Raw genomic sequence first — 14,482 nt, 5'->3', positions numbered from 1 at the left:
GGTATGGATCTGAACAGGAAGAGGAACCTTGGCAGTATGTTCATCTTGATTGTCTGCATCCTCCCCGCCGTGGATTGCATCCCATCTCTGCAGGTCCTTTTGAACTTCCACTGCCAGACTAGTCAGGTTTCACTTTTGGAACCGTATCCAATCATGGGCTATCTGAATCCACAGGTAGCGGAATTTGTTTTGGGCTATTTTACATGGGAGACCTTCCAGCTCTGTCCCTCTCCCATTCGGGTTCACCAGGAAAACCTCACTTTGCCCGGGTTCAGTTTGTAGCCCGAGAAGGCCCCAAACTCCTCCAGGAGCTTCATGATTAGTTCCAGGCTGTTCTGTGGGTCCGAGATGTGGAGGAGCAGATCATCAGCATAGAGTGGAACTCTGTGATCTCTGCCTCCTCTTCGGATTCCCTTCCAGCCTCTCACGTCTCGCAGGGCGATCGGCAGGGGTTCAATAATCAGGGCGAACAGGAACGGGGTAGCGGGCACCTCTGCCTGGTGTCTCTGTGCAACTGGAAGTTTTCAGAGCTGGTGGTATTGGTCTGAACGCTTGCCTTGGGGGCATTGTACAGGAGTTTCACCCATGAGGTGAACCCTGTCCCTAGTTCAAACCGCTCCAGTACCTCAATGAGGTACTTCTATTCAACTCTGTCGAAGGTCTTTTCTGCATCCAGGGAGATGATCACCACTGGTATTCTCTCCCCGGATGGGGTCAGTGTCACATTCAGCAGCTGTCTGTTAGCTGTCTACCCTTGACAAAACCTGTCTGGTCCTGTGCGACCACCTCTGGCACACAGTTCTCCAATCTCTTGCCAGGATTTTTGCGAGTATCTTCATGTCCATGTTGAGCAGCGAAATGGGTCTATATGGTCCACATTCCATGGGGTCTTTGTCTTTTTTGGGTATAAGTGATATGGTGGCCTGAGTTAGTGTTGGAGGCAGGGTACCCCTCACTGGCGAGTCTGCGAACATTTCCCGTAGGTGCGGGTGAGAGCTGGTGTGAATATTTGGTAGGAGTCTGCCGGGAACCCATCAGGTCCCGGCGCCTTCCCCGCCTGCATGGAGTTGATACTCTCCATGACCTCTCCGAGTCCAATGGTGCTTCCAGTTCCCTCTGTGTATCGTCTCGCACGACCAGCATGTACAGTCCATCGAGAAATGGTTTCATCCCCAAGTCCCCATGGGGGGCTCAGGGGTGTACAGTCCCCGGTAGAAGGCCTCAAATGCCTTGTTGACTTTTTTTGGTTCAGCTACCGGTCTGCCTCTGCTGTCTTTTATCTGGGCTATTTCCCTCGTGGCTGCCTGCTTTCTCAGCTGGTGAGGTAACAGGCGGCTAGCTTTCTCTCCATATCTGGCGGAGTTGGTCCACGCCTCCCTGGTGGATAGCACTTTAAAGTCTATTTGTAGCTTTTCCCTCGCAGCCAGAAGCTCGATGGTCGGGGCCTCGATGTATCTTCTGCGATCTCTAGGATGGAGTCAATCAGTTGCTGCCTAGCCGCGCTCTCTTCCCTGTCTCTGAGAGCCTTGTAGGCAACAATCTCTCCCTTAATCACCGCCTTCAGTGTCTGCCAGAACATGGAAGGTGAGACTTCCCTGTTTTGGTTGTTAGTACTCGCCTATAGCCTGTGATATTTTATGTCAGAAGACCTTGTCGGCCCAAGAGGGTCGTGTCCAACCTCCCTATGGGCCGTTGGGCACGGCCCATCTCCAATCTCACATCCATATCCATGTAATCTGGAGCGTTGTCGGAGATGACAATCGCAGAATATTCCCCTCTGACTATTTCTGGAAGCACCTATTTCCCCACTGCAAAGAATTTGATGCAGGTGTCGATCGTGTGTACGAATGAGAAAAATGAGAATTCCTTCTCAGCCGGTGGCAGAAACCGCCATGGGACCACTGCCCCCATATTCCATGAAGGTTCCCAGTTCACTAGCCATGCCTGTCGGTTTCCCCGTTCTGGGGTTTGATTGGTCTGTCAATGAGTCCTGTACAGTCAAAGTTCCACCATGGTCTTCTTTATAAATTTTGTGTCGGCCCAGTTGGGTGCATACAAGTTTACCAAAACTGCCGGTGCCCCATCTAGGGCACCGCTGACCATGATGTACCGTCCCCCTTGGTCCATAACATATCTTTGTCGCCATAAACATCATCCTCTTGCTCACCAGAATGGCTACCCCCCTAACACTTGTTCCATAACAGGAATGGCAGGTCTGTCCCACCCAGCCCTTCATTCACACTCAGGTACTTCTCTTGGAGGAAGACTATGTCAGCTTTCAAACTTCTCAGAAGGGCGAAGACTCTGGATATTTTCACTGGGCCATTAAGTCCCCTAACATTCCAGGTGATAATCCAGGTGGGTTTTTTTTGTCCCCCCCTTCCTGCAGGATCAGCCTTATTTAGTTGGCGGATGCGTCCCTGCACTCAGGGATTTCCCTTTGTTTCGGGGCCCTTCAAAGTGGATCCTTATGGTGACATCTTGTTCCCTCAACCCAAACCAGACCTGCTGTAGCCAGCCTGAAACCCTTCCCTTCCCTCTCATTATGTTCACCCGTGGTCACCCTTCCCCCCTCTGTCTCCCTTTCTACCTTCCCCCTCTCCCCTGTGCCCTCCCCTCCCTATTCACCCTCCCTACCTTCCCCTTCCCTGCCCCTATTGTTTCACCACCCCCTGCCAGACGCTCTCTCCCCACTGGGAGATACGCTGCAGCCCTCCTTGCTTTCATACCTCCTGGCGCTAGCTTTCCCTGTTAGTGTGGTGGTCCCCCTCCCGGGGATCATCTTGCCCCTCCTTTTGCCTGATCAATTGCCATCCCTCTGGCTCCTCTTCCCCCTTTCCTGCGCTCTGCTGCCCTTGCCCCTTCCTCCCTCTGAGCTGGTGCTCATGCTCAAGCGAGGCAGTATTATCCCGCGTAAATATTGTTCACGTCCATCACTTTTCTTTCTTCTTTTTCTCTCTGCATCTTTCTCATCACTGCCTTGTCAGCCCCTGGTCAGGTCTTCGTCCGCATGAACTCCTCCGCCCTTGCCAGGGTGGTAAAATAATGTTCTTCATTCTGGAATGTCACCCAGAGCCTAGCTGGGCATGACATCCCAAGTTTTATTCCAAATTTGTACAGGGCCGATTTTGCTTGGTTGAACTCAGCCCTGCGCTTTGCCAGGTCTGTCCCAATGTCTTTGTACACCTGTATTCTGTGTCCTTCCCAACTACTCGCTTTGTCTGCCAAGCCCACGCAGGATCGCCTCCCGATCCTGATACCTGTCTAGTTTGGCGATTATCACCCTTGTCTGCTCTCCGGCCTTGGACTTCGGTCAGAGTGACCTGTGTGCCCTGTTGGTCTTTGGCGACTTGGGGAAGTTGTCCCTTCCAACCATGATGCCCAGCATCTAGGCCACATAGTCTGTCGGGTCCCTGCCCTCGATCCCTGCTGGCAGGTCCACTATTCGAATATTTTGACGCTGAGACCCCTGGGTCGCCACCAACCTTTTTATTTTGGCCTCTAGAGCAACCATCCTGTTGCTCTGGTCAGCTGATGCCTTTTAAAGCTCCTGGATCATCGTCCCCTGAGCCTCCAGCTTCTTCCCCGGTCCGTCAATCACCGGCTGCATGCTGACCAGTGCCCTGAGCCTCCAGCTTCTTCCCCGGTCCGTCAATCACCAGCTGCCTGCTGACCAGTGTCCTGAGCCTCCAGCTTCTTCCCCGGTCAGTCAATCACCGGCGGCTCCATGCTGACCAGTGCCCTGAGCCTCCAGCTTCTTCCCCGGTCCGTCAATCACCGGCTCCATGCTGACCAGTGCCCTGAGCCTCCAGCTTCTTCCCCGGTCAGTCAATCACCGGCTCCATGCTGACCAGTGCCCTGAGCCTCCAGCTTCTTCCCCGGTCCGTCAATCACCGGCTGCATGCTGACCAGTACCCTGAGCCTCCAGCTTCTTTCCCGGTCCGTCGATCACCGGCTGCATGCCAACCAGCGCCTCCACCTCTGCCACCTTGCCCGCCACCTGGATCTCCACTTTGATTGCCTCCCTCATCGTGGTCAATTTCTTAGTCAGGAATATCTTCCATCCCTCTCCAGGTGTGTGTGGGGGACGGGGGACGGGTTGCGGGAGATTGTTGTTCAGGTCTTCGGTCTCCCTCTTTCGGGGGTGGCCGGGGACCTCTCGCCTCGTGGGTCCACCGACTCGTTCGCTTGCTGGTCCTGTCCTTTTCCATCGCTTCTACCTTCCCTGCGGTCCCTTGAGCTACCAATTGCTGGCATAGTGTTCCTTTCCTCTTCCTTTCTATTTACAAGTAGAACGAATCTGAATTTTCGGGCTAAATTCATCCAAAAGTGCCTATTTTACTGTGTTCTGGAGGAGAGCCACCTGATGTGCGACAGCTCAGTGGAATATGCAGCCTCAGCAGCCGGCCAATGGGAGTTCCCATTGTGGGCATCCCCACACCGTCGGGAAATCTGCGGGCATGAGGGTGCTGTCGGCGAAGCGGTGGGTCGCGTCGATGTTGAATCTAGCCCATGATTTCCTCTTGTGAGCTGTATCTTTCTGCTGATCCTTTCTGTTCTGTGAAGCAATAGGTCTATGAACAGAGGGCTGCTGCTACTCCTGTTACTGCTCATCTTGGTCCTCATCTGAAGCCCAAAACAACATAGCATGTGAGGCACCCAATCAGATATGATCGATCAGAGTTTCGAAGTGCAGATTAAAAGATGGAATCACCAAAGTTTAAAAAGTTACTTCTCTTCTTTCAGCACAAGTGTTGTTCAGAAATCTTTCACACAAACTGGCAAGTAAGCAGTTGTGAAGTGTCAGTATTTATTATCATATCTCCTTGTCGTGTCTTCAGCCCCTCAATTGTTGCTGTATTCTTGCCTCCCTTTTACCGGCAAGTTTCAGGAAACTCAGAGCACCCACATCAAATTGCAAACTTCATGTTAATATCATTGTAAGTGAGTCATTAACAGATTGAAATTGAAAACCCACTTTCCTGAGGGTTTTGTGTAATTACAGCTTTATGTGTTGAAGGTAAATGCGGAAGTCGACAAGTTGGGGCTTGCATTTTTTCTGGAACTTAACCGTCCCATCGAACCAAACCTACACCCACCGATGTTAAAGTACCTCCCAGGATTTTTACAATTGCATTTTTACAGGCCCAGATTAAAGATTTAAAAGGTGTGTCTCAGACAATAAACCTGTGGAGTTTCTGCTGTCATTTTGATTAGTCCAGGAAGATGTTATAGTTGTTCCAACTAGTTAGAGCTAAGGACCCCTTACAGTGAGCACTAACATACAGCTGTGAACAATGTACCTCCCCATATCCCAATGTTATCCTGATAAAATAATAATAGGTCACACACAGGAAATAACGCTGAAAGAATGTAAATCGTACATTTCAGATCTTTGCTTACAACACATAAACTACAACTGAAGGAAATCCAATTACTTTTATCTTTTCATTTTTAAACATCAAATAGAGTAAACATAAGTGTGTCACGGGACCAGAGAAAATTACAGTTGCTAATTTAAGATAGCTTGAAACAGCTGCAGAATCTGTATGTTACAGTGGGAGAAATAGCAACAGCAAACATTGCTATTCCATTGGGAAGGAATGCTTCCATCTCTATAGGAATTGATTAAAACAGACATTTCTCATTAGGGAAATAGCACATTAATATTGCACACAGTAGGGCAGCACAGTGGCGCAGTGGTTAGCCTGCTGCCTCACGGCCCCGAGGTCCCAGGTTCAATCCCGGCTCTGGGTCACTGTCCTTGTGGAGTTTGCACACTGTTCCCGTGTTTGCGTGGATTTCGCCCCCACAACCCAAAAGGTGTGCAGGGGAGGTGGATTGGCCATGCTAAATTGTCCCTTAATTGGAAAAAAATGAATTGGCACTCTAAATTTGAAAAAAGTAGCAGGCGTTGTTTGATAAATTCAATATATTAGACATAAACAGTGCCAAGATTTTTGGTATGTAGATTTCTACTTGTGAGCTCCCCAAGACTTCATTGGTAAACCAACATGAAAGTGAATAATCCCAGTTCAATCCTTGCTCTATGCTGAATTGGCCAAGCTCAGCTGGGAGAGCAGTAATGGCACTCCAGTGGGCCTCAGGATAATGGGCAATTTGTGTGAAACTCTATCCAAGCACAAGTTCAGAGCTTCAAGAGGAGAAGGGACAGAAAGTCGAAAGACAGGTGGAGGGAAAGAAGAGGGAAATTGGGCGAATGACAAGGCTGCCATTCTCTGGATCAAATGAATTATTTTTTCATTGATCAGTTCTGTTGAAACTTTGAGAAATTGATCTTTTCACCCTTAGAAAATCATCCCTCTGCATAACACACAAAGATAATTCCCACTTACCCGATTTTACTGACTCAGTTTTCTCCACTTCATTGGCATCACTTCCGATCCAGATAAAGACCTAAATATTAACAGACAATTGCCATACAGATCTCAGGTCACACTGCAAATAATTTATACTTACAAAACAATTTACATATTCACTTGTATGCTAGCAGTTATATGTAAAAGCACCTGCTGAACATCTATCTCTTTATAAACTTCCCACCAAGATGAAGATAATGAGAGATAGGCATGGCTACACTGTATAAGGTTCAATCAAAAGTGTATTTACAAGATGCCATTTAACAGTAAATGTTCGCAAAGTATTTGGAAATTTAATTGGAAGTGCATCACTCTGTGGGTTGAATGCCAATTGAAAGACACACATTTTGCGAGTTGCGATTGGAGTCAGATGAGCCTATCACGGACAGTCTGGCCAGAAAGACCATTTGTTTTCTTCACTCTGCCATCGTCATGTTCCTCCGCCATCCTCCTCAGCTACTCACTATGTACCTGATGGTAAGGGGTAGTTTGCATAATGGCATGGTTGTGCAGGATACAGCAGATTACGATAAACTGTGACACACACTCCAACAAGTACTTGAGGACTCTTTCAAAGAGCTTCAGACAGTTGTGTTGTGAGTGTTGATTGAGCACTCCCATTGTCTGTTCAATTTAGTTAAGTTAAGATGGGGTTACGGGGATAGGGTGGAAGTGTGGGGATAGGGTGGAGGTGTGGGGTTAGGTAGGGTGCTCTTTCCAAGGGCCGGTGTAGACTCGATGTGCCGAATGGCCTCCTTCTGCACTGCAAATTCTGTGATTCTGTGAAGGTTCATATGGCAGAATGGCTCCCTTTATATGAATGTTACTTTGTGTGTTTGAATTGTGCACTGCAGTCATGAGCCAGGTAGTCAGTGAACAGCCCTTGTCACCCAGCAGCAACTCGGTGATTTGATGTGATTGTTAAAATAATGAGCAAGTGCAGACTGGCGCCGAATGAATACATCATGATTGCTGCCAGCATAATGGACATTCATCAGGATAATACGCAGAGTATTTGCCACACACCAATTACACATTCAGGGAGTGGACCCATCTGTAGCTGTGGTGCATCTCAATATTTACACGTTCCCACCCGCAAACCCATGTGTTTGCTTCCAATGGATTCATGGACCATCAGGCAGGCTGCTATCCTGGCAAAACTTTGAAAAGAGAGAATGCAACGTATTCCTCCCTCTTTGTAACTGGAGCATCAGTCCCCTCCTTTACACAGCAGTGGAGGGGAGTTGTCACCTGCTACGGCCTGGAACTGATCTCCATGCAAAGAAAATTGTAGCCATGATCACCAACACTGCCACGCCACAGCCATTGCTGCCCCTGTCCTGCTCCGAGGCTGCAGATCTGTCTGAAAGATGTGGAAGATTTCCATGAGTAGCTTCTTCATACAATTTAATTTTGTTGACGACAGTCCTCCTGTCCATGGTTATATAATAGGTGGAAAACTCACGTCGCTTTTCACTGGAAGGCCCGATGGAACTATAGGGAGTCAGGCATTTACCATGGCACTGTTTGGTCTCCCACTTGAACAAGACCCCATTCGGGGGGAAATACTCTCCCCAGCAGTTCTCACCCAATCAAAGATCAGCAGCTCCCTAATTCCAGTAGAGCCACTAGGAGTGGTGGTTACTGGTGGTATTGTACTAGGCCTTCACCAGGTATACCTGGAGGGAAAGTGGTGTGAAGGAAGGGGTTTGCAGGGAGTGGGTTGCGAGTGAGAGAAGGAACGACTTTCAGAAGCAAGGACAGGGGCTGGCTTTCATTTGCCCCTTGGCGTCCTGATGCAGGGTCCCTTGATTAGGCACTAACTGCCTGTGAATGAGGGGACCCCCACAGCATGCACTGGATATCCTGACAGGGTTTGCTGGGTGAGTTTCAGGGAGGCCCCTGAGAGGCCCATTTAATTCCTGAGCCACCAGTGGGCTCAGGGTTAATTGGATTTAAGTGGTTCATTAGCAAGTTTAATTGACATCCAACCATTGGTGAGTGACTTTCCCATGTTTCCACCTTTGCGTTGCATACTCAATATGGAAGAGTTATCCCTCCACCGGGAGTTAGGTGCGGAACCTTCCGTGAGATTCTCTGGGTTTGCCCGCCATCTTACTTGCTCCCGAAGGCTCCAATAAATTCTACCCATCGTTCTTGGCCTAGGTAGAGGGAAGAGAAATGCTCTCCAAAGACCGTGGGGTCGATTCTCCGATATTGAGGCCAAGTGTTTGCGCCGTCTTGAACGCTGTTGCATTTCATCACGGCGCAAACAGGGCCCGGACACAACCTATTCTGTCCCCCACAGAGGGCTAGCATGGTGCTTGAGCAGTTCACGCCACTCCAGCCTCCCTTCCTGGCGCCAAATGGGCACCATGCCAACCCGCGCATGCGCAGTTGGCCCGCACCAACCTGCGCATGAGCGGGGCTCTTCTTCAGCATGCCGGCCCCGACGCAACATGGCATGGGGATTCAGGGGCCGGCCACGCAACAAAGTAGGCCCGGGGGGGGAGAATGGGCCCCGATCACGGGCCAGACCCTATTGGAGGCACCCCCCCCTCCCCCCCCCACCCCCAGGTGAAGGAGCACTTTTCCCCGCCCCACAGGCTGCCCCCCCGACCCTTCGCGCAGAATTCCTGCCGGCAGCGACCAGGGGTGAACGGCACCGGTGGGACTCTGTTGTATCCGCGCGGCCGCTCGGCCCATCTGGGCCGGTGAATTGGCGGCCCCGCCGATTATAGCTGCCCGCGACCGGCGCCGCGTCAAATGCGGCGGCGCAAATGGCGCTGATTCTCCGCACCTCAGCGAATCACGCGGCGGCGTCAGGGCGCCGTGGCGCGGTTGCGCCGATTCTCCGGTCCAGTGCGGGGCTTGGATAATCGCGCCCGAGAACCTAAAAGTCAGTGAGTTCATATCCTGAAGATTTCACTTAGTTTTTCAATTTTATGTGATGTATAGAATAAGTACCACACCTTAGGATGTGGGAAGGGAGCAGGAGCAAAATTTGTTTGCACCACTTTCTGCCTGTTTGCAAGTAAAAGGAGATGTCAGCAGCATCTCATGATACGATCTAGTTGACTCAGCATTTGTGTATCTCTTTCTTGCCCCATTACACATAAAGTGAAATGAGAGAATGCAATCCAAGGCTTCATGGAATGACCCTCCTCAAATGTATTTCCTATATTGGGGATGATACGGACGCTACTTATTTCACCTCCCAACTGAAAATTCCTAATTAGAAACATATTTTAACATGCAATCCTACACTCTCATATAGCCTTCAATAATATAATTTTAGGCGACATACATGTCCTTATAAGACCCTTTGAAATAATATTAGGATTGAAGTAACTCAAGTTTCGTTCAGATTTCTACTTCAGATTAACCTAATTGGTTCAAGCTCATGAAACTCATAAACAGGATCAGAGGAAATGCATCTGTGCAGCTCGCGTCAACTACAAGTTGGTCCGCAAATAGTGCTGTCAATGAGTGTCACCACTGCACGTGGTGAAGGGCGTGGTCCTAACTTCAAGTGTTCTGCTCAGAATACTTGTTCCCAGTCATGGGACTGCAGTTACCACCTCCCGTGGCCTGCTGCGTGACAGGGATATTGAGTAAAGGTAGCATATAGGACAAGCTCTTTGGAAATGGTGGAGAAGGAGGTGCCAGCAGCAAAAGGCCATGTACACTCAGGGTCTTTGGAGATCGGGGGCTGAATTCTCCGCTGTCGGAATTCTCCATTTCGTCGGCAGGCCGGGGATCTCCCGGCGGCATGGGGCTGCCCACAACGGGAAACCCCATTGGCCGGCTGTCGAGACGGAAAATCCCGGGGGCCTGCCGCACTAGATTTCTCGTGTGATAGGATGGAGAATACTGCCCCATTTCTCTTCCCTCTACCTAAGCTAAAAACAGTGGGTAGAATTTATTGGAGGCTGCTGGAGCAAGTAAGATGGCGGATTTGGTTTTTTGATATCTAAATCTGGGTAATTAAAGCCTGATTATTAATATATCTGAAAAGAACATAAATTGTGATGGTGATGGGATGGGGTAGCAAGAAGCTGAACTTTATGTACACGTGTGTCACATTTGTCATATAAACCAATTTCGCATATGAGTTTAAAGATTTCCTTGACAGACCTGATCCCAAACATCGAATAGCATGACATCATCTTCAGCTAAATCATCTTGCGTATATTCCCCTGGAACCTCCTCAATCTAAAAGGAAGAATATATTATCATTATCACATTGCATATTGGTACATCACGTAAACTAACTTTGGTTAACATTATTGGTGAACATAATTTGAAAACAAAAGCCATGATTCTAGCATTATAAGCCAGAACAATTGTACCATAAACTGGATTTACTCTGTATTAAGCACAATGCTTATTTGGAGAGTTGTTTGTGTGACTTGTAACATGAATCAAGTCAATTTGAAGCATTTTACAGATAATAGTCAAGTTGATGTTTATCGTTACCGATAAACAGATGATTCCCAAAAGGTATCAAACAGAAGCAGAACATATACTTTCAGAGAATCACAACTGTATTATATTCAGTGCAGCTAAGAAAATTCATAAAACATTCATATGGAATATGAATGTGGAATTATTTGAATTTAAAATAAAAAGACACCTCTGGGCGGCACGGTAGCACAGTGGCTGGCACTGTTGCTTCACAGCACCAGGGTCCCAGGTTTGATTCCCGACTTCGGTCACTGTCTGTGCGGAGCCTGCATGTTCTCCCTGTGTCTGCATGGGTATACTCCAGGTGTTCCAGTTTCCTCCCACAAGTTCCGAAAGATGTGCTGTGAGATAATTGGACATTCTGAATTCTCCCTCCGTGTGCCCGAACAGGTGCTGGAATGTAGCAACTAGGGGCTTTTCACAGTAACTTTGTGCAGTGTTAATGTAAGCCTACTTATTCCTGGCTTGGGTGACTGTCTGTGCGGAGTCTGCACGTTCTCCCCGTTCTGCGTGGGTTTCCTCCAGGTGCTCAGGTTTCCTCCCACAGTCCAAAGATGTGCAGGGTAGGTGGATTAGTCATGTTAAATTGCCCTAAGTGTCCAAAAAGGTTGGGCGGGGTTCCTGTGTTACAGGGATAGGGTGAAGGTGTGGGCTTGCGTAGGGTGCTCTTTCCAAGGGCCGGTCCAGACTTGATGGGCCGAATGGCCTCCTTCTGCACTGTAAATTCTATGATTCTATGAATAAAGATTATTTTTATTGTTACAAAAACAAATGCCTGGGCCCAAATTTTCACATTTCCACCAGAGGGAGGGGGAATTTAGAAATGGCAGTCCGGACACAATTCTGTCTCCTTTCCTATTGTGTGGTATTTGTATGGCTCTGGGTTAAGGATGTGGGTGGTGAAAGAGCACTCACTCAGCACCCTCCAGCAATCTTGCTCTTGTCTGGGGTAGGAGTAGCCTTTTCAGACAGCCAGTTATTTTCATGGTGTTGGGCACGTTCTGGTAAGAATGTGGTTCAAGGCAGCTCAGAGGAGTAATGAGCCATGGGGAAATGCAATTCCAAGTGGGGAACCAACAAAAAAACCTATCACCTGCTACTGGAATTCTTTAATTGAAAGGTCTTGAAATCCCGCTCCAAAGAAGTCTGGGGCTGGATTCTCCGCAGCCCCACGCCGAACACGATTTCGGCGCGGGGAAGGAGAATCCAATTTCACACCGATATTGGGCCTGGCGCCCATCCGGCAATTCTCCAGAACCCAGGAATCGGCGTGATTGGGAGGTACGCTGTGCGGCATGGGGCCCATTGACAGAGGCCAGCCCAGCGATTCTCCGCTCCCGAACGGCCGAGTTCCCGACGATGTGGAACTAACCTATTGCCGGTCAGGATGCTCGCTTGGTGGCTGCGGACTCAGTCCGCGGCCGCCCTCGTGGGGAGTGGGGGGGTTGGACACCGGGGGGGGGGCTTTATAGACGGCCGGGGTTAATACTCGTGCGGCCAGATCCTCAAGCGCGCGGCAGATCGGGAGGATCTACGTTTTCAATCGGCCTCCCCGGTCCGAGTCCGTCATGGCGCTTGGTGCGCCATTCGAGGCTGCCGCCGTGCACATGAGCGGACTCAAAATCGGAAGTGCGGGGGCTCATATCCACTGCTCAAGTGTTAATTGTTGAACAAATTTCAGAACCTGCTACACGCAATTGATTAACATTGTGGCCGCGATTCTCCCCCCCCCATGTCGGGTGGGAGAATCGCGGGGCGCCACGTGACGCGCCACGCCACCCCGACCCCCGCACGCGATTCTCCCCCCCCGCCGAAACCAGCGCTGCATGATTCGCGCCAGGTCGCTCGGAGAATCGCCGCAAATGGCGAGCGGCTAATCTCCGGCCCGGATGGGCCAAGCGGCCGCTACAACACAAAAGGTTCCCACCAGCGCCGTTCATCCCTGGTCGCTGCCGGCGGGAACACTGGGGGGGGGGGGGGATCTGTGGAGGGGGGCTCCTTCAGCGGGGGGGGGGGGGTCTCCGATGGGGTCTTGCCCGCGATCGGGGCCCACCGATCGGCGGGCCGGCCTTTCCCCCCCGGGCCTACCTCCTTCCGCGCACGGCCCCAGAACACCGGCGCCATGTTGGTGAGGGGCCGTTGCGCGTAAGAAGCTCCCCGCGCATGCAGACGATGGCGCAGCCCAACTGTGCATGCACGGGTTGGCGCAGCGCCCATTTGGCGCTGTGTAAGGATGCTGGAGTAGCGTGAACCGCTCCAGCGCTGTGGGAGCCAGAATAGGTTGTGCCCGGCCTTGTTCGCGCTGTCGTGAAATGCGACGGTGTTCACGGCGGCGCGGGCACTTGGTCCGCGCCGCGGAGAATCGCCCCCTGTATTTTGAAATGGAAATGACACAGCAGACCCAACTTAAAAAAATGGCCAGCTGGTGTTTCAGTTTTAATGGACGCCATTGTTGATATTTTTCTAATTTTGGTTTTGAAGGTTAGGGTTGTTATGAATGCTCAGCTGAGTTTCAATAGGTCCAGAACCACTCAGCTGAACAGAAGGGCCGTGTTCACAATTTGATGGACAGTGATAAGACGTTATAAAAGGAGTACCTGTCTTTCCATTGTAAGTGGATGCGTGTTTGTTTTTACTGCAGGTTGAGCGCTTGAGGGAATTTACAATTTTTTATGATGGAAAGTTTTTTCAGTATGAAATGTCTTTGAATATGGAAGCTGCATCAGATTGTTACAAGATTTTTTTTAAATGTCAATTTCAAAGATATCCTGATATCTGCTCATAGTTGTTACTGGGTGACTGGCGATGGGGGATGTATGGGTGATATGGGAGGACATGGAGATGGTATGGGGTTATCATGGGCATGGAGAGGACATGTGGATTGGGGATTGATAGGCGAGGGTTTGAGGGACTGACATTTATCATTAAAACTGGGTCAATGTCCAGTAAATGGAGGCAGCCGCGGAAGCTTGCCGGCTTCCGGAGGTAGTAGGCCCGCCTCATTCCAGGCCCCTCCTCCAAATGAAAACAGGTTGGCAAAGATCCTTTTAAAGAAGATATTTATAAAGGAGGGAGAAAACAAGGCATTACAGACCGATTAGCCTAACATCAGTAGTAGGGAAAATGCTAGAGTCTATGAAGGATGCCGTAACAGGGCACAGAAAATATTGATGGGATTAGACAAAGTTAACATGGATTTATGAAAGGGAAATCATGTTTGACAAGGATACTGGAGTTTTTTGGGGATGTAACTAATAGAATGGTTCAGGGCAAACCAGTGGATGTATTTCCGAAAGCTTTTGATAAAGTCCCACACATGAAGTTAGTGTGCAAAATTAAAGTGCATGGGGTTGGGGGTAATATATTGGCATGGACCGAGAACTGGTCAGCAGACAGGAAACAGAAAGTAGGAATAAATTGATCTTTTATTCCTTTTTTGAAAAAAAATTTAGAGTACCCAATTCATTTTTTCCAATAATGGGGCAATTTAGCATGGCCAATCCACCTACCCTGCACATCTTTTAGGTTGTAGGGGCGAAACCCATGCAAACACAGGGAGAATGTGCTAACTCAACACAAACAGTGACCCAGGGCAGGCATGGAACCTGGGACCTCGACGCCGTGAGGCAGCAGTA

At 49.6% G+C, this 14,482-nt stretch overlaps 1 protein-coding gene across 2 annotated transcripts in view; it reads right to left on the bottom strand.

The window, feature by feature from the left end:
* Positions 1 to 14,482, bottom strand: part of scin (scinderin) — a 231,649-nt gene that overhangs the window by 9,794 nt on the left and 207,373 nt on the right. For both annotated transcript variants that reach the window (XM_072509136.1, XM_072509137.1), the window contains 2 exons: positions 10,518 to 10,595; positions 6,357 to 6,417 (listed from right to left, as the gene is read on the bottom strand). In XM_072509136.1, coding sequence (XP_072365237.1) covers positions 6,357 to 6,417; positions 10,518 to 10,595 — 139 coding nt within the window. The remainder of the gene's footprint in view (positions 1 to 6,356; positions 6,418 to 10,517; positions 10,596 to 14,482) is intronic.

This window comes from Scyliorhinus torazame, chromosome 6 (genome assembly GCF_047496885.1).
Source record: "Scyliorhinus torazame isolate Kashiwa2021f chromosome 6, sScyTor2.1, whole genome shotgun sequence".
NCBI classification, from domain to species: domain Eukaryota; kingdom Metazoa; phylum Chordata; class Chondrichthyes; order Carcharhiniformes; family Scyliorhinidae; genus Scyliorhinus; species Scyliorhinus torazame.
This window is presented reverse-complemented; position numbering and strand designations above follow the sequence as displayed.